Source organism: Eumetopias jubatus, unplaced genomic scaffold, assembly GCF_037043125.1.
Source record: "Eumetopias jubatus isolate StellerSeaLion01/CBP00866 unplaced genomic scaffold, mEumJub1_p1.0 scaffold_6, whole genome shotgun sequence".
Lineage (NCBI taxonomy): Eukaryota > Metazoa > Chordata > Mammalia > Carnivora > Otariidae > Eumetopias > Eumetopias jubatus.
The window spans coordinates 74,985,663-75,009,119 of NW_028274812.1; the positions used below are offsets into that span (position 1 = coordinate 74,985,663).

Below are 23,457 nucleotides of genomic sequence, written 5' to 3' on the forward strand. Positions count from 1 at the left end.
CAGGACCAAAACTGCTAATTACACTCTAAAGGCATTTTCATCAAAATTGAAGACTGTCTTTGCCCAGACCTGTGTTGACTCCTCCCTTGAAAGAGTCAACTGATAAGAGAGATCCCAAGTCCTCTAAGGTGCTCACTGATGAAGGATATTCTGACACATCCCACATGAGCACCGCCAGGGCACGCGGCGGGGGAAGCCCACGGAGAACACCTCACTGTTGCCAATCACCACTGTGTTCACCTCTCACTTTATTTTCATAATTTAATTGTAAATAAAGCTGTTCTACTTCCATGTGATATTCACCACTGCTGCAGGCAAAATTCTGCATGAAATGCTTGTCACTCTCTTCTCCAGGGTAATAGGGAGCCTTATTCCAATAGCGTTCTGCTTGTACACGCTGCACTGACACCCTCTGAGTTTTAGGATGAAGCAGGAGCAATAGCAATGGTTCCAAAACTCTTGCAATATCATGTCTTTGTAGCACTTGGTTCAGCCAGGCTTGTCCCACTGAGCTGGTAGAACCATCGAGGCTGTTAAGGCTATCTAACATGATGAACAGCGACCTACAATAAACACCGATAATTAAAAAAAAAAACAAAAACACCTACTTGAATTGTAACACTATAGTTTTTCTTAAATCAATATTATTATCAGTGTTATTATTTTGAATTAACTTTTTAAAAAGTAGTCATACTTAAGGATAACTGTTGACCACAGTATTTTAATAATCTGAATCCCTACAGTCTCAGTAGATACGAGAAAGGAGAAAATCGTCTTTCCCCTCTTATATACTTGTGGTTTTTTTTTAATTTCACAAGCATGCATTACTTTTATAAAATAGAAAAAAAAAACCTTAGTCTTGTTTCAGCAACATATTCCTTTTCAAGTCACCAAATATTGAACTCCCTGCAAGTCAGCACTGCTCCCATGTTCTTCTGCACCTAATCTCTTTACACGTCAAACTTACGAGCTTAATTCAAGGAAAGACCTGTGAAAGGTATGGAGGTGTGGTTTGGAATCAGAAAACCCAAGATTCAAATGTAGGTTATCCACACAACCTCATGTGTGGTTTTGAGTAAGCCACTTAATTTCTCTGGTCCTTCAGTGCCTCGTCTGTATGATGAGCAAAGGCAAGCGTCAAATGAGAGATAATTATATGTAAAGTACCTAGGTCAAGGACCTATTTCATTGTACTGGTTCAATAGCAGATGATTTAAAAATGGTGATGCTGTTGAAAAAGTAATGTCTAGTAAAGCACACATTGGTCCTGAGCTGGGGCTATAAGCGTAGTCAGATCTGTGGCCTCCTCTAGGAGAGCTGCTGGTGAGACTGCTATTATCCTATGCCAATATCTAAACCACCACGTAACAGCATCTCCTTGGAAGTTGATGCAAATCTCATATTTGGGGGATGAGTCATCTTAAGTGGTCTAGACAAGTAGCAAAACCACTCTCAGGCAGCTACAGGTTCTCTGAATCCACATGAAGTGGTCAGTATTTTAGCTATAGATCTATTAGGTCCATTTCAGGCAGAAGACTGAAAATAACTGTTGGAGAAACAGTTACATAATCTACTGTTTTCTTCCTTAGATCCATCACTACCCCCAGAAACATTTTACCTAATGGGTTTAGCATCCACTGATACTCCTTGCCCGAATCAATTACTTCATTAGGGATTGCAAGAGGGTGTTTGCGAATACTATGCCTTTGACATTTATTTGCTGGCATTGTTCGGTAAGGAAGAGCTTTCTTGTATCATCAACTGGGGCTACGTGGTTATCCTGAAAGCGGAACTACTGGTTCCTTCTTCTTGCCCTTTTGGAAACCTGGCCTCTTCCCATAATCTACTGTTTTAATGAAACTTCACTGTGAATAAAGACTCAAAATGCTGTATTCATTGCTGTATCCCCGACACCTAGAATGGTATCTGGCACACAGTAGGGTCTTGATGAATTGTCATCTAGTGAAAGAATGGGGCTCTGGGTGCTTCAATGCCATGCATTTTAATATAGCTTCGATTAAAAAAATAATTTATAAGTTCTCCTTATAAAATCTGTAAATTCTTATTTTCTACTCGTGCCAAACTAGCCAGAGGATTCAAGAAAAGAGACATTGAGATATCTGACTGTGAATCCGAATATCAAACACACCAACCTGTCAAAAGAACGTGCAAAAGATGACGACTTATTTATATGGAGATCCCTTGTGAGATGCCAAAGAACTGCAAACTTTGCATGTGCTTCCATCCTTATTTTCTGAGGAAGAATACGGAAGATTAAATTATTTTATTCTCCCTTGAAGATATTAAAGGATTTTAGTAAATCAAAGTAGCAATTTAAGAGGCAGTATTAGGTTCAATATTCATAGTACTCAACACACAACACAATAAACTGTTTTTATGAAAGCAGAAATGTAAAAAAGACTTAAATATATGCAGAAATATTAAACCTGAAGGATCATCTCATGCTACCTCACAAATCATTAGAATTTAGTGTAGACTAGGTAACCCGGTTTCTAGATTACTATATAACAGGGGATGGAAAGAACTAGTAATGCACATGTTATGATGTCTTCAGTATAGGAAGCACTTTCCCTCTTATTTTAATATAAATACTTAGTCAAAATTTATTTTATTACACTATACAATTTACTTTTGCTCTCAGAAATTATATATTAATCTCAAATGAATTTGTCATTACTTATAAAGCTGGTTTATTAGATTCAAAAATTTAAACACCTAAAAAATTATTTCTGTAAGAAAAACACATCACTTTGAGATTATCTTGAAAACATTAAGTGTTATGGTAATAATGGAAAGAACCATGGAAAAATACATTTTTCAGAAAGAGCAGCTTTTGGTGATAACGAACATGAATTAATATAAATCAGGTAGGAAATGTGAAGTTATCAAGATTTTTATAGTCTTCCTCTAGCATCTGTGGAATCCTTCAAGTAGAGGCCTCCCAAAATCAGGGACTGAAACTGTCTAAATTGCTTGTGATCAGTTAGGAGTGCTTTCTTTTTTCCCTCAGGCCTAATAAATGCTTTTCCTATGAAGGCTGTGTTTGTACATCAACCAATACAAACATGTAAAAAAAAAAAATAGTATTGTAATTTTTTTCACAGATGTATAATACATTTATTCAGAACTTACGAGTTCTTTAAAATGTTATACAAGTAAACAGGTATATAATTTATCCTAGATTTACACTTAATGTAAACAAATGAAATTAAATGCAAGGCTTTATTAAACATTTTATTCCTAAACAATTTTCAAAGAATGTGCTAAAGTAGAAATAGAATTTTAATAGAATAAACTTTTTATTCCTCTCATTTACTCCTTCATTTGCCACTTCCCTCCTTGCCAAAAGCTTCATTTACTCTACAGAATGCCTTTTTTTAGGGTCCATTAAAACTCACTAGCATTTAGAGTTCTTAAAAATTAGGGTGATGCACCTCTAAAAGCTGTTTGATAAAATCCTGATGTTCCAGAGCAGGCATGGGAAGACCACACTCTTCACTGAACTGCCTGAATAGGTCAACCAGAATGACAATTCTGGCTTCTTCTCAGGAGCACCCAGAACTCTATCACTTTTACTGACTTATGGATTACTTTGTATACATTAGGATACAAAATCCTTATTTTGGATATTTATTATAATGCAAATAATATCTCCACTATTAGCATTCTGTGCCTTATAAATGTAACTCGACACACATATCACTTCATTTCACATGCATTTGTTAATGTATCCATACTTCCATAACCAAGGCCACTGCTTCCTCTTGAAATGATCCAAGAACTTGGACCAGCAACAACTTTAATCATCGCTGCCCACAATTTGTGTCCTGAACCAAGAAATAAACCCAGTATCTGATTGTGGATTACTTGATTTTTCATATTACTGGTGCTTTGGCAAAGAACTTTCTTCCAAAAACGACAGAGCAAATTTGTTCTAAAGACATGAAGATCACTCTGAAAGAATTTATATAATCTCTAATCAAATACTAGCCACAATAATTTTCCTAGAGTTTCTTTAATTTTCCTTTTGGTATAATGGGAGTGGGGTGGGTGGGGGTGGGACAAGATAAAAAAATTTACCTTATCTTTGTGGGTTAGCTGCTGACTTATAACATCCTCACAGATGCTAGAAGAAGGAACCAAGTTATGTAATTGATAAAACAGTTCCACACTTTTCTGGTGGTGTTGAGGTGTCCTATCTCCCAGCTGATCCCACAATGTTAAAGCTACATGCTATAGAAAAAGATGTAAAAGTGACAGTGTTATGAAACCATAAATTAAACCTTCTTTAACAAGCATTTCCTGTTAGGTACAACAAGCCTCTGAAGGCCAGACTTCGAAGGTCTTCAATAACCATTATGCTACTAGGATGCAATTTAAAAGTGTAGCTTTCCATGTGCTCACTTTTTGGTCATATAGGCAATTAGAACCTCTATGATAGACCTTTAATGATTGACTGATTATTTTCATTTTTTTTAAGGTCCCTCCCTAATGGTATTGTTTTAAACATCAAACATGGAAGCACTTTCTGCAGGGCCCAGAGAAGACCCCATTTCACTATTTTAGTGACCTTTAGTAAATTGTTGCTAGAATACATTATCCTTAAGAGGATACAAACCCCACATTGAATATAGCTTAATATTTATGGTTATATGTTACAAAATGAAATCTAATTCATAGTCTAAATATCCAAATTATTTAAGACACACAAAACAGGTTGTATGTATTTCAGAGTTACATGTGTTAACACAGCACTTGATGATCTACGATAGCATTAATAAAAAATGTAACCATTTTTAGGGTTTACCACTATAATACTGTTACAGAAACCAACTCTCATCTAGCAGGAGAAACGATCCCATGAGGCACAATGAATTGAAATGAGATAAAATTAAGAAAAAAATTTTTTATATATAAAGAATCTACCTAACCATGAAACACTACATCAAAAACTAATGATGTAATATATGGTGATTAACATAATAAAAAATTTTAAAAAAATGTAATATAATCCAATATACTTGATGTTCTTTCTATGTAGAGGGTATCTCAAAATAAAAAAACTGCATTTTTTTTCTGAATGGCATCATACACCACAGATGATGATCAGACAATACAGAGTCAGAAAAACTTTTCCTGGGGATTTTGGAGAGCTGAGATTGTACTCTATGAAAACCAGAAGTGTCATAACCACATCACGGGGAAATAAGTTTTACTGTGTAAATGATCTTACCTCATTTTTAGCTGAAATTGTTTCCTCTGTGACTTTAGAGCCCTAACACATGCCTTCCCTAACCTCATCCCCATCTCCTCTCATCCTTACCTTCTTCCCTCTCACAAAACTGGGGACAAGACTGGCAAAGCAGTACAGATTAAGCTGGTATCTAACTTTTTCTATACAGTATAATGTGAAGAGGTATTCAGTGAAGCCTGATTATCATCTTGAATATCTCTGCTAAGCAAATGAGGTCAAGTACCATCTTAGTAATGTATGTACTTCTTAGAATTTACCTTGAAAAATTCAGTCTTCTCAGCGATGTATCTCAGGTTGCCTGGAGTGAGGGGAGGTCTAATAACCACTGCGACTCTTCCCTGGTTTGGACTTAAGGGTTGGGCAGGCTCCACGCTGTTGATGTTCTCCCCAGTGACCATGGCCACAGACTGAGTCAGCCCCACCAGGTCCATGACCAAAGAAATAGCAACACTCTGCACACTGAAATCACTTGCTTGGCTACAAGCATTCATTAGAGTCTGGAGCCACAGCGGAGGCTGCACGTGCTCCCAGTCTGAAACAAAAAGACGGAAGCCAACAGGGTTCATTATGCTAAACCTTTCATGCAGACTCTAACTTCCAGGTTAATTTAAAAAAACAAAGCACCTCCTACTACCTTTAGGCCTTGATTCGTTAGTAAAACCACGGTTTCTCACCTAGACTGGAGCTTTAAGAAAATAAAGCAGCAACAAGAATTTCATAAACTTTTTCAGTATGTAGTTTTCTTATGCCAAGTCATAAATCTATTTCCCTGTCCTGAAAAATAGTACATTCGTCAACACACATTATGTAGCACTCATAGCACTCACTGCACTATGCGTGTGCGTATATAAAAATTAAATAATGGTAAACATATATGATGCTAGTCTTAATAAAGGAAACCAATGGATCTAAATGTTACATTACTTTTCTCCAGAGAAAGGAGTTAATGTCCTTTTTAGCTTCTACTCATTTGTAAGCAAACTAAGACATCAAAATCACAACATTTTCTAATATATATCTCCCCATGAATATAGTATTTCATTTAAAAAATCGACAAATTAAATAACACTTTAAAAAATGAACTGGCTAAAAAAAAGTCCCAGTTTTAATATCTGAGTTCTCCTTAAAAAAAGAAGGTATGCCATAAAAAATATTTAAATAAAACCAAGACGACCTTACCAGTCTCCGATTTTTCCAAATGTAAGTCTGAGGTATGGTTTCCCTCAGCAATGTAAACTGGGAAACTGGAGCACTCCAGGAAGAGCTGACAGGCAGAAAGGAAGGCAGAAAGGTATTCTTTTGAAGTTTTTTGTTTACTTATGTTTCTCTCTTTTACATCTCCGTGCGAATCTCTGTCCCATTTTGGAGTCTCTCCTTGCTCTCGCTCTCGACTGAGATCCCCTGGATGCTCTGTAGCCAAAGCCTGAGAAAAAGTGTTACCCTGAATGACGTAGAGGTTGATAAGTCTGGTGAGAAACTGCTGGACATACTCCAAGCAGCACTGCATTGCAGTTTTTTGGGCTGTCTTCCCACTTCGGGGTGCTGTCCCCTGAGTGACTATGGAAGGGGGCTGGATGATGGTTTCTTCAGATCCCACAGTGGAGGCCGTTTCTGTCTCGGAGGATGTGCTACCGATGGGGATGGCAGCCGTCCCCTGTCCCTCACTCAGATCTCTGTCAATGTCATCACTTCGGTCTGCTTGATACTGTATAAACTCAGTGAATCCACTCTCTGATGATCGACTACTTGGTGGATTTTCTCCATCTTCAAACACTTCAGTAGGATTTTCAAGAGAAATTGATGATACCTGATAGACATTAAAAAGAGCAAAGGCTAAGTGGTTAAGTGTGTATATTAGAAATTAAAAATTAGAAATGGCCATGTTTTGAGAGAAGTCAGTTTGGATTAGATGATTTAAAACTTAATCTACATGTCCGCTAGAATCTTAGAATAGTTTCTATCACTGATTCATATGTCTATGATAATCAATAGGAAATACTGGTATGGGTCTAGTGAATATATTAATATAAACTCATTTGCTAAATATTTATTATTCACTACCTGCAAAGCCTAAGGCTAGGTTCTTGAGGGCAAAATATGTGTATGCACAAATCTCTAGGATCCATATCCCTGTTTTCAAATGACGGACAATTTATTCAGTCTACTTCATGAAATCACTTTCCTAATGTCTAAACAATGCAAAGAATGAGAAATTTTAAAAAACAGAAATAAATTCTAATAGGTCATCTATTCAGAACCCATGAGTGTGAAATTTCTGTATGAAATGTGTAAAGTACCATTTAAAATATGTGCCATTAATCTTACATTCTTTCAACAAACAGTTATTGAACCCACATTATGTGCCAGACACTGTATTAGGTACTAGGAATAAAAGGAATAGTTTGTAATCTGAAAGAGAAGATAGGAAGACAATTAAAATATCAACGAAAGATGGACCAGCTGCTGGAGTAGAGCTGGAATGCATTAACCATCCCCTTCCTACAAAGACAGGAGGAGTACAACTGCCAAGCATATTTTCTGGCTTAGTTTAAGGAAACAAAAGTTGTACATATCATAAATTGCTTAGGGACTGTGCCAGAGCATAAGTTGAATTTGAATATGAGTACATTTTAGTAACTAAAAAGTGATCTTAGTGAAGATTATTGAAGATACAAAAAATGTTCTGCGGTTACGAAGCTGGGCCTTGCCCAGTGTTCCTTGCTTCAGTGAATGACACCACCATTCATCAAATCAGAACACAGAAACCTAGGGGTGATTCTTGGGATCTTCTCCACCCTTCCTTCCCACTTCCCCTACATCCACTTCAGAACAGCATTGAAGGGTACTGGCCATGAGTCAGCTAAGGTTCTGCCACTTACTAGCTTGGCAAGTTATTTAACCTAAACCTCTGTCTCCTGATACATATAACTGAGATAACACTAGTTCCTACGTTTTACAGTTGCTGTGAGGATTAAGTAAGACAGTACATCTAAAGCACATGGCCTAATGCCTGCCATTTAGTAAGCACTCAATAAATGTTAGTGATCACTCATCACCCTTACCAATCCGTTACTAGGGTTACTGATTGTTTTCTCTTAAATGTAAGGCTAATCCATTTATTTGTCTTCAGGCCCCCATCTTGTTAGCATGTTACCACCTCTCACCTGCACTACTGCAGGTCTCTCCACATCCACAGTTTGAGATCCATGCTGCACACTGCAAAGTAACTTATCTATTACAGAAATCATGTTATGTCACTTGCCTTTTAACCTTTCAGTGTCTTCCCAATGCTTCCAAAATAAAGAATAAAAGCCCTGGTATAGTGAAAAGGCTCTGTATGACCTGGACCCTGCCTATCTCAAGACTGCATCTCTCCCTCACTGCGTGCACAGCATTCCTTTCTGCCGAAGAGCCTTTCGGAATGCTTCTTCCTTTCTCAAGTGCTCTCTTCTTTCTACCTCATCCCACCCCCATTTCTCTAGGGCTTCACTGAAACAATCCTTCCTTAAGAAAGCCTTCCTTACACCCACAATCTGGGTCAGATCACCGCATTTTCCATATTCCTACCACTCTATGTTTTCCTTCATGTGTTTATCACAACTATAATTAAATGTGCAATTACTTGTTTAATGTATGTCTTCCAACTAGCAAAAACGGGTCAGGAAGGCAGGGATTGTGCCTACTTCACCACTGAATACACAGAGTGGGTACTGGATAAAGAAAGGCTGTTTTCACTGTTTCAAAGGTAAGCACACTGAGGGCTCAGGGAAGTTAAAAACAAAACTTGCCCAACGTTACATAGCAAATAAAGTTAGTAGTTATTAGAAGAGCTTAGCTTAGGTGATTTTAAACTTCATGATATTTTTACAGTAGCCTATCACTGTAGCAGTATAAGAACTATACATATTATAGGGTGCCTGGGTGGCTCAGTTGGTCAAGCGACTGCCTTCAGCTCAGGTCATGATCCTGGAGTCCCTGGATCGAGTCCCGCATCGGGCTCCCTGCTCAGCAGGGAGTCTGCTTCTCCCTCTGACCCTCCCCCCTCTCCTGTGCTCTCTCTCTCTCAAATAAATAAATAAAATCTTAAAAAAAAAGAACTTTTCATATTATAATGCCAGTTTAGAGGCATCTATCAGAATTGAACTGTTGACATTTCTACTTCTAAAACCTTGTATTTTAATACCTTTTTGAAAAGAAGTCTCACTTAAATGGTAAAACTGTTATTAGCTTATTATTGTAAAGTTATTTCTGTATTAATCTTTTTTCATATAAGTATCATAAAACAATGGATGTTACATTAATAGAATTCAAGCTAGAAATTCAATTACACTTGTATACATTTATTTGTCTGGTCTATATTATATAACTATGTTTCAGATTATTTTATAATAAAATGTCTTTCTGAAGAGAGAAAGAAATGACATGTTTTGGACATTCAGGTATAGATACCCAATACACTAATTTTATAACAATGTATTAAGTGTGCATGGAGACAAAATTAGAGTCACAATTTTTTTAAAGAATTATCCCTTCACTTATACTTTTAAAAAAAGGAGTAAGGAAAATACTCTTGGCTTTCAAATATGATAAATTTTAGACATTTCAGTGAAGACAATACCATTGTGCCGTGGTTAAAAAAAAAAAGGAAAGAACATATATGGCCTGAGAATACAGAAGCAAACCAAAGAGAGGGAAAAGCATACTCTCAGGTTAATGCACCATTATGTTAAAAAAAAGTATATTATATTGTCCTTCATTTAATATGAATGCATGTTCCCATTTACCTTACCCTGTAACCATTGGTAAGTGCCTCCAGATGTTTTCTATGTAGTAAATATTCACATATTTGAACATGCTATTGGAAGAATGCTGAGGTCCTCCCCCTACTGGAACTAATCTCACTCAAAAAACAACAAAAAAAACAAAGCAGTTAATACCTATTTTAGTCTTATTTCTAAGAAGGTCCTAGAGGCATAAATTAAGGAAACAGCAATACAAAATGAATTCTCCTCCAACAGAATCAGTATATACATCACATATAAATAGTAAGCAGGTAGGAAGGAAAATAAGAGACTGATTTTAACTTATGTAGGATAATCCTGGGATATATTTAAATTGATTGTCAGTGACATTCATTTCATATATGAAGAGCAATATATTTAAAAGGTCCAATAAAAGAGTTTTAGGATTAATATTTGATGGGAAAGGTTGTATTAGACTATCCAGATAAAATATTTTGCCTGGCTGGAAACAAAAAAGCAACTGAAAAAAAAGTAAGGGCAACTATACAAGCCCAAACCCAGAATTAAGGTAATGAACCCTAAATGCCAGAAAATTTTAAACCTTTGTTTTAAAATAGAGCCACTGTGCCTAAATTCAACGGAATTATATACATTTTTTTCCATAGGTGCATCACAAGTGTTTTAAGTAAGATACTATGGACAGCCATTACAATTATAATTCTGTTCAACGTCATAAAGCTAGCATTAAGAATCTGGAAGACTGAATAGAGCAAAAAGATTCTAGATTGAGAAGAGCACACCAAAAATTTAGTGTATATATGAAAAGGATGAGTAAAGTTTAGATTATAAACCTGTTGTCCTATATGGTAGCTACTAACCACATGTGACTACTGAGCTGTTCAAATATTCCTGATCTGACAAAGGAACTAAATTTTTTTCAGTTAATTTAAAATTCACAAAATACTTAATTTAGTTACAATAAAACTTTTAAATATGTTTAGAACTTGGATATGTGAATCTAATTTTTCAAATGTACACTTTATAAAATTAAATACAGATCAAGTATTTCCAATAAAAATTTTGCATTTCAGTACTGTAAGTAAAAAACACACGTTGGAATTTTGAAGACTTAGTACAAAAATGAATGTGAAATAGCTCATTTTAAAAATATTACATCAATTTTATATTGATTATATGTTGAAATGATAATATATTAGCTATATTGGGCTAAATAAAATATAATTAAAATTATTTTCACCTGTTTCTATTTTTTTAATGTGGCTACCAGAAAGTTAAAAATTACATATGTTGCTTGCATTATATTTCTAGTGGAGGGCTGATATAGACAGTTAAATTGCCAAAAGCCTATAGGATGGTCTACTGCCACAACACTTGAATCTAGAAAAAATTCATTAATATTTAAATGACTACATATAAACTATTCTGCTTTGAAGAAATATAATTGGTCTAATGCCAAAAATAATAGCAAACCTTACCTTTTTGTCTTCCCATTCTTTGACTGAGTTGCTCTGCCCACTTGTAAACTGCAACACACCTCCAGTGTTGGCAGATAAGAGTGGAGGTTGAACCTTGCTAAGGATCTTTGAGCAGAGCCTGAGTGAATCTGTGAGTTCAGACAAGTGCAACGTTTGGAGATGGCTTGTCAGGGCAGAAATCATCCTGAGCAGCAACTGGGGCAAGTGTTCTGTCTGGATTTCAATGTAAGTCTCCTGAAGATGGAAAGTGAAAATGACAGAAGTTTATATAATGTATAACCCCAAAATTCTATTATTTCATTTATTTTTAATGTACATAACAAAAATAATTTTATTCATCTGCAATATTTTATATGTATCATGCTCTTAATTAAGTATGGTCATTTTATTACTGACTTAAAAAATTTCTATCCCCAAATTCTCAATTTAAGTACTTCAAGGTATATATTATAAAATAACCCCAGTTTCATCTGCTATATTACAGAAATTATAATATTAAAAAAGTGAACACAATCAGTTAAAGACAAGACAGGCCGAACATCATACCTGACAGAGCACCCTCATACTTCTAGTAGGCTTCAAAATGAGAAAGCAAAGAATTGAGGAGAGAAAAGGAGAAAAGATTTCCAACAGTCTTCATTTAATAGAAAGAATTATTAGTATAAATGCAGCATTAGACCACTATACACTAAACATTTAAAATTTCAATAACATGCAGCTATGAGGTATATTCCATGTATTATGTAAGACTTATATATATGTCAGAGGACAGAACACTTGGAAAAATTTATGGAAAAAAAAAAAAGTTATGCCAAAAGGGAAAAAAATCAATTTAACTTTAAAGATGAAATTTATTCAAAGATGCGGTTTATGTCCAACATGAAATATTTGAACTACTGTTATTTAACCTTCCTCAATACTTTTTTTTTTTTTACCAAGATGGTCTTACCAAAGAAACTATGTCCAACAAAAAATCCACCAGTAAGCAGAAATTCGTCAGCTGTAACTCAGATGACTCACTACTATCTCCAGGCCCAATCTGAAGTCTGGCATGCAATGTCCTCCTAAAAGGACAAAATTCACTTTATCAAGTATAAGTGATATGAATATTCATTATCATACATACATCACTTTCTTTTTAATGAGTCAACAGTGGGACACACACAATGATGTTCCTGTGAACATTCCCTTTCCCCCAGGACACTTAACTCCAAGTGGAAAATTTCCAAAGCAAGATTCCTAGGTTTGAACTCCCTGGAGCTCCCATCCTGTACTTCCAAGTGTTCTGGGTGGATCTCACTTTTTTGGACTTGCTCCCACTATACATATCATCTCCTAGTTAACATGGATTATGTGCTGCTTGATTTATAAACCTCAGGGCCTTCTTTCAATATCAACTTGTCCTCCTGATTTGCTGTCCCTCTCAACCTCAATCTCACAAATCCAGAATGCACCCAACCTTTATGGTTTGAGATCAAACATTATCTCCTCCAGGAAGCCTCTTCTGATCATTCCTCCAACAAACATTCACTTTAAATCCTGTAAGATTTAAAGTCCCAAGTCCTATTAAGTCCTATAAGACCATATACATTGCCCTACACTCTGAAGACACAAAAAGAATATGACAGAGTCCCTAACCAGCAAAAATATAAGCATATAGACAAATAAATATACCAATGTGGCAGTGTAGGAGTTGATTCTGATGGGAGATTTGAGGGAGTCATGGAAGGCTACTGAAAGCTGGGTTACTTCTCTATAGGACCTCCCAGAGGGGCTGAGCGTGGGGGAAGAATGTTTTAGAAGAAATAGCACAAGTGAAGGCTCAGCAGCAGGAGTGAAGGCTCAGGCACTGTTATGTTCAGGGAATAGTACAGAAGGGTGAAGAAGGGCAGATGAGTGTGTGTAAATGTAGAAATGAAGGTGGAAACCCAGGCCAGGGCTAGGTGGCAAAAAGATATTCATAATTTCCTCAATATTCCTATCACATTTTAATTTATTAAGTATCTATAACTTTTTAAAAAAATTTTATTTAAGAGAGAGAGAGAACACAGCAGAGGGGAGAAACAGACTCCCCACTGAGCCTGACCCAACCTGGGGGTGCAATCCCAGGACCCTGGGATCATGATCTGAGCAAAAGGCAGATGCTTAACTGACTGAGCCACCCAGGTGCCCCAAGGTATCTGTAACTTTTAATTTAATACTAGGAATAAGCATGTGCATGTTTTACTTGTTCCCATTATAAGGTCTCTGAAGACTGGGACTGTCTATATTCTTAGGTGCTCATTATCTGTTGAATGAGTAAGCAAACAACTTTCTAAACCATTGTAGGGATTACTGTTTTGTATTTTTTTTCTTTTTTCTTTTATTATGTTATGATAATCACCATACATCATTAGTTTTTGATGTAGTGTTCCATGATTCATGTCTGCGTATAACACGCAGCACTGGGTGTTAAACTGTTTTGTATTTTTAAAAGACTTCTAATTCCAAGATCGCACATGCTTACTTTTTGACTACATGCTCCCAAGGCTTGAGAGGTTAATCTGGTTCTGAGAGGATTTGGTCTAGAATCCAGAGATTCCACTCAGGTTCACCAGTATTCCTGGGTTTTCAGTTTTTAAACTTTATGTCCTAAGAGGTAGAGGATACTTATTACTCACCAGTGACAATATGGGTTGGTTCTAGGATTTTAGAAACACAAAAATGACCAAGGAATTTGTTATTAAAAGTGGGAATCATTTTGGTAAAGTGTGCTGAGGCAGCAGCCCCAAAATCTGGTATTTTCTCTACAACGAAGAAAAACCAGATTACTATAGACTGGAGAGGGGAAATTTTTTATCTATGCTGGTAACTAAGTAACTTGTTTTCTAAATTCCTTTTCAATTCTAAGATTATATGACCAATGATTCTATGTTCTAGAGTGACATGACAGAGCCAGATTGTTTATCAAATAATAGTTGTCAGTAGAATATATGTATATCTTCTTTTTATATATATATAATATATATAAGAACATTTTTTTCATTAGACTCAACTTAAAAAAACTGGCTTTGGATGCTATTAAATTAAAACAAATGAAATAGTTTAACATACCTACAACATTCTTCAAACCAACGTGCAACGTAATCCCACATATAATAAGGCTCAAAGGAATTAAAGAGAAGGTTGGCAGTTTTAATCAGCTCTGCTGTTTTCTTATTTTCCCTTAATTTACTAAAAAAGAAAAAGAGAAACAAAAACTGAGAAATATTAACATTTATTTTTTTCAGAATTAAATTTGAATGCAATGTTGTTAGAGCAGTACATATTCCTAGGTAGTTGCTAGAACACTTGCTAGTGAGAAAATCACAAAAAATAATTTTTATATACTGACACTCTATTACTTTATGTGTAGTTACTTCTCAAAGTTCAGGTTTTCATACTCAAATGTATGATCAAGATCAGAAATTAGCCTATAAGAAAAAATATCTGTGCTTCCAGCAAAGGAAGAGCAAGTTATTTTTGAACTTTTGAGTGCCTATTAATTTGGCATTACATTCTTTTGTTTCCCTTGGAAATTATTATTCTTAGCTGAAAAACAACAAAATAATACTGTAAATTGCCATAATTACTGAAATTCCATCAGGGAAAAATAATTTATTTCAAGTGGGGAACATCTGGACTATTAAGCACCCACCTACCTACCATCTCCTGCCAACCTACCTAACAATTAAAACAGTTGTTTTTATATATAGTGAGGTACTATCAATACAGCTAGCATATTATAGCACAAAAGACTAACTGAATACTCTATGGGGCAATACAGATTATCAGGCAGAGTACAAAATGAAATCAAGTACCAGGGTAGTCAATATTAACTTCTCAAACAAAAATTACAGGAATATTTATCAGAAATCAAAAACTGTCTTATTTAATAATGTAAAACTGTGTTTTAGGAAAGCCCAGGTTATCTCCAAAGCCCACTAAGGAAACACAAATGGAATGCAAATTATGTAAAAGAAACTACAGTCTTGAAACCTTTGTCATAATGATAGATGAGAATGGAAAACAGGCTGCGGAAAGTAGAGAAGAAATGAACAAGTAAGACCTTGTCAACATGAATCTATCACTGACTTAGAGAAAAGGATATGCTAATATTACATGCCTTTTCCCAGGGATTAAAAATATATATATTTATATATATGAAAGAATAACCATAACTTGAAAAAAAAATTGTTGAAAGAACCCCTGGTGCCCTTTGATTCATTTAACCCCAAGTTCAATCTTTTTCTGAACTACGATTTTGTCTCCTGAGTGTGTCAAGTAACCAAGAGGCACAACCCCATGCAAACATCCAGGCCTAGTACCAAGCAAGGTACAACTTCCATCCCTGACATATGGCAGTTAATCTCTTCTGAGCTTGGAAAGGGTGAATAAATTCCCTGGAATCTATATCTTCACATTAATTGCTAAAATTTAGTATTCTAACCAGATAGATTGAGAACCAACCTGGAATATGGTGGTTCTACTATATAATGCTTAGGCTGTAAATGCCTATTTGAAAGATCAGTGCAGTTCATTATGAGAGTTCATACTGCCAGAAGACAGTAATATTTAAAATCAGATTTACTCATTCAGAACATAAATTCCATGAGGACATCTTTATATCATGCTTAGGTTTTTGGTAATCCACCTGCTTAACTGAGCATGATCCTTGCTGAAGGGTGGTTCCATTTGAAGATCCAATTCTGCTTTGCACTGAGAATATAATGTTCTAAATACTTCAATTAGGACATCTTCCAGAATTACAGGTCCTAAAGTTAATATACATATTAAAGACAATAATTAATTAGCACTGACAAATCAGGATTATTTACAAGTTGGCCTGATCATAGGATGCTTTAAAACAACTATTTTGGAAAAATAATTTTTTTCTGGAAACTACACTAAACTTCACATTTTGATCTGAACAAATGTTTATTTAAAAATAGGTTGACATAATAAAAATGACAAAATCAAGGAAGTATGTTTTGGCAGTTAAAATAGCAATATACTTGGAAAAGTTATTTAACTTCTCTGAGCTTTGGTTTCCTCACCTAGAATGAGGATAATACCAAACTTACAGGGCCGTTACAGGGTTGGGAAAAAAATATTTGTAAGGTGGGGAGCATAGTTCCCAGAATATAATGAGTATTCAATAAATACTTATATTACTACCGTTATTTTAAATGATATAAAAATGCACAAGGCAAATTTTGCTACAACAGATGCTAATCTCCTTAAAAAAATTTTGAGCTTCATCTATTATCACACAATAGCTAAAATAAATTCTCAAAGCCACCGACCAACTCAAATTATTTATATTTAAAATTTTTCATTTTTATTCTGAGTTGGTGAGAATACATGCACATTTGCTAAAACATCTGCATGTAATTTAATAAAATTACATACTTTATTTCATTTTATTGTTTCAAATATTTTTGGTTTTTCTTAATTTGTCTCAGGTGCCATAACTAACTTTCCAATAGAGCTAATATCTGAGAAATATACAATGAAGATAGGGAAAACACAGAAAACAAGGGGGTTGTGGGGAATCAAGCTGAGGGAGAGAACCCATAAGATAGTCATAACATCATAAATGCTTCAATAACTTAATCAGGATTAAGAAGAGCTTAGATAGTATCTTTAAAATGACTCCTCCATTATATATATATCACAAGGTAAAAATATGAGAACATATGGCTTGGATGTATACATCCGTATCTTCTTAATGTTCTAGAGTAAATTTTAGGTAAGAAATTGTTGAGAACCTGTATTTGAAGGCCACCTCAAAATACAGCAATTTCTCTACGTAATGACTTTGTCTTATTTTTATTATGAAACAGTACAAAACAACCACACGTGATCTTATGCCCTAGGACAGTATATATTACCTAGCTCAGGTTTGTCAAGTAAACTGATTAAAATACGAAAAGGTTTTAGATCCTGCATTAAAGTGCTCTCTTCTCCAAATCCATTCACTTGTAAGATCCCCACCATTGCCTTTAAAAAAGAAAAAGTATATTAGTCATTTAAATAAACAGATGCAAAGACTTTTTTCTTAAGAAAAAATTTAAATATGACCATATATAATGGAGATTTACATCTACTGCTTTTCTGAAGTTCTGTCACTGGAGTTAGCTTTTTTCCCCCCTGCTAAGGGGGGGAAAAAGTTATATTCATCCATTTTGAGGGAAAAAGAGTGCTTACATTTTCTCTAGAAAAAAAGTGGAAAAGTTAAAGAAAATCTAGAAACATAAATTCATGAATTACTTTGACTTTTTGCCTAAAAGATAAAAATGTTTCTATTTAATATCATCAACAGGCCCCAAAGTACGCACAGTACCATGACAGTGTCTGTTACTATGCAATTGTCTTCCCACTGGTAACTCAAAACTGTATTCTTATAACCTCACTCATTTAAAAATGCTTCAGATACCATATATTTTCCTTTACTGAGTTAGCGTGAATATCTCATAATTAAAGTAAAAATAATATAAAATAAAACTATAGCTCATTTTAACCTTTCCATTACAATAGTAATTTTACCACATTTAGATTCCTCTTGCAACCAAAATTTCCATGAGGCTTCAGAGGAAATAACACAGGTCCTAGCTCATTTTTGGAAGAGCTCCAATTCGTAGGGCAGACCAGTGAGAAGATGAAACTATGTTTTCATAAAGTCATGAGAACAAAGTTGAGAAAGATCTCTGGACTTATAAAGAAGTGAATCTATCTTAAGATTACTTATTCGTTTTATTGTAATCATTTGCTTGTTACAGTCATTCTTAGGATATTTGTGAGCCTTGTCTCCCCCCTTCAACGATGAACTAATTCAATTAAGGCAGGACCTTGTCTTACACTTTGTTGAGTAACTCCACTGATCAGGGAGTAACCAAAAAATAAAGTGAAAGCACTCATTACCTGGACCAACAATTCTTTTGAAAAGGTAGTGAAATAGTAAGTGGCATGTTCTTCAGGATTACTGTGCCTTGTGCTTCTGGGTCCTATGATAGCACCGTTGTTATCAAAACCTCCATGGAAGCAAATAGCAAAATAAATTAAAATGGAATTCTCGTAACTGTTGTTCACTAAATACCAAAACAGCAAATATCTCAAAAACAGCACCAAACACTTACCAATTAGCAGCCCAATCAATGTCAGCAAGAGAGATCATTTTAGATAGTTTAATAAAGGGAAACCAGTTCAACTTAAGTGAATATCATAGTATTCTTCCAGCATTATCCTGTATTTTTTTTCAATCTTATGAAGAGTGAAATAACTGAAGGTTCAGAAAATCCAAGATAAGTTATATTGTATCTTTTCACTCTGGGCGTAAGGAGTTGTGAAGACAGGCCAAACACTCACAGAAAGTATGGAAGAACAAAGAACTTATTGCTTGAGTGGGAGACTGGTAAGGAACCGTGTGTGGGACAATAGTAACTGTTCTGATTCCTTTGATGATTTCAGAGTTTTGGAAATTGTTATTAATTTATCTTTCCTTGTCTACATACTCTTGTCAAAGGAAACACGACTTATGGGTTAAAAATGCCTTTGTTGTTAAGATTTTGAAATTTCTTCATATAATACACAATACTACTTATATTTTTATTGTCTATTTAAGCAGACTATGAGTTTCTTCATTTAGGACATACATACAACTTGATAATACTTATGTATGGCAAATTTCCCTCTGTCTTTCCTCAGCTAAGACAATACACATCAAACACCTACCAAGAAGCCATGCATAAAGTCTCCGGTTCAGGGACATATCCCTCCTCAGTACTACGTGAAGGGCTGCTGACAAGATTCTGATCATATCTGGTCGAGTGGCCTGAAAAAGTTAGAAATGTGGTTTTACTTAATCACATACAAAAACACATTCCTTTCTTTCCTCTTTAAAAAAATCCCACCTTGCAATATACTCAGAACGATAGGGCTTAGGAGGTAAGTTTCATCTAGGACTCATTTGACTTTTCAAACACAGGAATGATTACTTCCATTTTACAGATTAGTAAACAGTAAGAAAAGGTAGCACAGATATTTAGTTGTGTAACTCAATTATTTTAATCTCCAGTTTAAAGTTCTTTATCCTATCCAATATTAGCAAGATCTGACACAAAACAAAAAAAATGGAGCAAAATGGAACAGATTCAAGAAAATCATATGCCTTTAGTCTTTCACATTCATAGTGGTGTCAACTGGTGGTAATTAAGTTAGAAGTTCACTATCTTCATCAATTCCAAATCTTTCATTTCCTGATCTTTAAAACATTTTTATCTTGTAGTATTTCAAATATATAGAAAAATAAAGAAAATATAATGAAATGCTTTTGTACCCATATCCAACTTTAACACATCTTAATTTTTTTTTCATTTTACTCCAGATCTTCTAAAGAGAAAATTCATTTCTTTCTTTGCCTTTCCTAATAGCCTTAATTAGATGTTCAAAAAATGATTTCCTGGTGGTCTGGTTTTAGCTAAAAGAGGTGACATTAAAAGAAGATAAAAGGAAGACAGTTAATTGAATTGCTATTAATTTAAAAATATTACTAGATAATGACTTTAGAATAGAATCTTGGAATCCGAGGAATACCGAAGGTATTCGTGGATATCAACTAGTCTAAAAATCATTCTAGAATAAAAAAACAGAACCTCACAGGGCCTAAGTACTTAACCAAATTCAAATACCTGGTTAGTACCTCACCTGAATAAAGAACCTTTTTTTTTAATTTGAACAATTTTTTTTTTTGAGAACAGACTTCTTAATCATTGACTCGTCAACTTTTCACTACACCATGCTCCTTGACAGTACTGGAAAAGGATGCACCCAGCTTATTTGTTTTAAAGGAATCTTAGAAATTTAAGATGTTACAGAACACAGATCATCAATAGCTGAAAAAGTATGTCACTCATCTGAGCACAGATGCCTTTTATTAACCTAAGCAATTCTCAAAGGGTGGTTCCTGAACTCCTGGGGATTCCTAAGAACATTTCAGGAGGTCCACAAGGTAAAAACTATATTCCTGATAATACCAAGATGCTATCTGCCTTCTGAGATGTGTTGACATTTGCTCTGATTGAGCAATACTGGGTAAACCTGCCAGCACCTGAGCATAAACAGAAACAATACAGCAGTGGCATTTACTGTCCTTGGAGTCAGGGGATTTTTTTACTGTCATGTATTTACAGTAAAATTAAAAACAAAGACAAAAAAGCTAGTTTCACTTAGGAATGTTGGTAATGAAGCAGAAAAAGGTTTATTTTATTAAATATTAGCCCCTGCACACAAATCTTTTAGTATTGTGTAATGAAATGGGGAGTATACACAAAACACTTTTGACATTACATGACAGATGTCTTGAGGAAAATCACTGTGTGACTGTTTGAATTGTGAGCTGTACTACTCGTTTTTGTTTTTTTACCAAATACCACTTTTACTTGAAAGAGGGACTGATACAAACTATGATTACTCAGACTTGAACACCTGGCAGATATTTTCTCAAAAATAAAGGGAGACTGTCACTTCAAGAAAAACAATATTCATAATAACAGAGAATAAATTTTGAGCTTCCAAGAGAAAATTAGAATTGTTAAGATTTTATTTTTAAGGGGCGCCTGGGTGGCTTAGTCGTTAAGCATCTGCCTTAGGCTCAGGTCATGATCTGAGGGCCCTGGGATCGAGCCCCACATCGGGCTCCCTGCTCAGCAGGAGGTCTGCTTCTCCCTCTCCCACTCCCCCTGCTTGTGTTCCCTCTCTTGCTGTGTCTCTCTCTGTCAAATAAATAAAATCTTTAAAAAAAAATTTTACTTTTAAGTTATCTCTACAGCCAACATGGGGCTCGAACATAACAACCCCAAGATCAAGAGTCACATACTTTACCAATTGAGCCAGCTAGGCACCCCAAGAAAATTAGAATTTTAGAAAATCTGTATTTGGCTTGAAAGCTTCCCAATACCTAAAAAACTACCTATGAGATCGGTGGTAGTAGTAAGCAATGTGATAGTTTGTTATTGTGTTAACCCCTGGAAGATCTGCATAATTCAGTAAACTAACATTTTCCAAATAACCAATCATGATGTTATAAAAGCGTGTTTGGGGGCACCTGGGTTGCTCAGTTGGTTGAGTGACGGACTCTTGACCTCAGCTCGGCTCCTAATTTCAGGGTCCTGAGTTCAAGCCCCACCCCATGCCCAGCAAACAAACAAAACTTTGGGTAAAAGATGTATTCAAAGTACAAGACAGATCAGCAGATTTTCATGAAACAGAATATGAAAAGTTCATTGATTTGGTTTTAGATTCCATATTGCAATTAATTTTTTTAAAACTACAGCTTACTGAGTTTTGGTGTAGTATCGAAGAATATGCTGTTTTAACAACAGCAAAAGACTGCTGAAACACTCCTTCCTTTTCCAATTACATATCAGTGAGAGATTTTTTTCCCATATACTTCAATTGAAAGAAAAAAAATCACAAAAGATTGAACACAGAAGCAGATATGAGCATTCTGCTCTGTACTATTAGACCAGACATTAAAGAAATTTGCGGAAAAATAAAACAATGCTACTTTATTCACCATTTTTTACTAATGCGTTTGCAAAGTTACTTTCACAGAAAGTTATCTATACTAACATAACTTTGTTACTGTTATCTTTATTTTTATTTATTTTTAACATTTCACCTTTTCATTTGAGAGAGAGGGAGGGAGAGCACAGAGGAAGAGTGAGAGGGAGAAGCAGACTCCCCAATGAGCAGAGAGTCTGATTAGGGGCTCGATCACAGGACCCCAAGATTATGACCTGAGCTGAAGGCAGACTCTCAACCGACAGGCGCTCCTGTTATCTGTTATATTTAAATGAATTAGTAAATATTTAAAAATTTCTGTTTTAATTTCTAATATGATATAGACAGATCTAAACTACATAAGCAAAATGTTTTTAGGATTCTCAATATATTTTTTTAAAGATTTATTTATTTTACAGAGAGAGCGAGTGATCAGATGCACACATGCAAGTGAGCATATGAGCAGGGGAAGGGACAGATGAAGAGGGAGAGAATCCTCAAGCCGACTCCCCACTGAGTGGGGAGCCCAAAGTGGGGCTTGATCCCAGGACCTTGAGACCTTGAGATAATGACCTGAGCCAAAATTAAGAGTCTAACCTCTTAATTTTAACCACCTCCCAGGTGCCCCAGGATCCTCAATATTATTTACTTATTTATTTATTCATTCATTAAGATTTTATTTGAGAGGGAGAGTGTGAGAGAGAGCACACGAGCAGGACCAACTGAGCCACCCAGGTGCCTCAGGATCCTCAATATTATTTACTTATTTACTTATTCATTCATTCGAGATTCTATTTGAGAGAGAGAGTGAGAGAGAGCACACAAGCAGGGGGGGAGCTGGACGTGAGGCTTGATTCCAGGATGCTGGGATCATGTCCTGAGCTGAAGGCAGATGCTTCACTGGCTGAGCCACCCAGGCACCCCAGGAGCCTCAATATTTTTAAGGAGTGTAATAGGGTCCTAAAACTAAAGCATTTGAGAACTGCTGCTCTATCTAATATCAGACAGGAAGATTACAGACATTTTCACAAAATCTTGGTAAGTACTAATGTCTTGGGGTGCCTGGGTAGCTCAGTTGGTTAAGCATCAGACTCTTGATTTTGGCTCAGGTCATGGTCTCCAGGTTGTGGGATCAAGCCCCCTGTCTGGCTCCCTGCTCAGCAGGGAGTCTGCTTCTCTCCCTCTCCCTTTCCCTCTGCACATGTGCTTGCTCTCCCTCTCTCCCCCTCAAATAAATAAAATAAAAAAATTTTTTTTAAAGTACTAATGTCTCTCAATCTTATTTTGAAAAAAAAAAAAAACACTTTTTTTTAAAAAAAGATTTATTTATTTTAGAGAAAGTGCGTGCGTTGGGGGGAGGCCA

General features: G+C 35.4%; 1 protein-coding gene across 8 annotated transcripts in view; it reads right to left on the reverse strand.

Moving 5' to 3' along the window:
• Positions 1-23,457, reverse strand: part of DOP1A (DOP1 leucine zipper like protein A) — a 115,210-nt gene that overhangs the window by 31,907 nt on the left and 59,846 nt on the right. For all 8 annotated transcript variants that reach the window (XR_015768339.1, XR_015768337.1, XR_015768335.1 and 5 more), the window contains exons 7-18: positions 19,266-19,365; positions 18,456-18,565; positions 17,426-17,534; positions 16,186-16,306; positions 14,607-14,726; positions 12,463-12,577; positions 11,514-11,747; positions 6,455-7,082; positions 5,533-5,807; positions 4,102-4,254; positions 2,154-2,254; positions 304-563 (exon numbers count right to left, since the gene is read on the reverse strand). Coding sequence is in view for 3 of the 8 variants with exons in the window: in XM_028108008.2 (XP_027963809.1) it covers positions 304-563; positions 2,154-2,254; positions 4,102-4,254; positions 5,533-5,807; positions 6,455-7,082; positions 11,514-11,747; positions 12,463-12,577; positions 14,607-14,726; positions 16,186-16,306; positions 17,426-17,534; positions 18,456-18,565; positions 19,266-19,365 (2,326 nt within the window). In the remaining 5 variants the exon portion in view is untranslated. The remainder of the gene's footprint in view (positions 1-303; positions 564-2,153; positions 2,255-4,101; positions 4,255-5,532; positions 5,808-6,454; positions 7,083-11,513; positions 11,748-12,462; positions 12,578-14,606; positions 14,727-16,185; positions 16,307-17,425; positions 17,535-18,455; positions 18,566-19,265; positions 19,366-23,457) is intronic.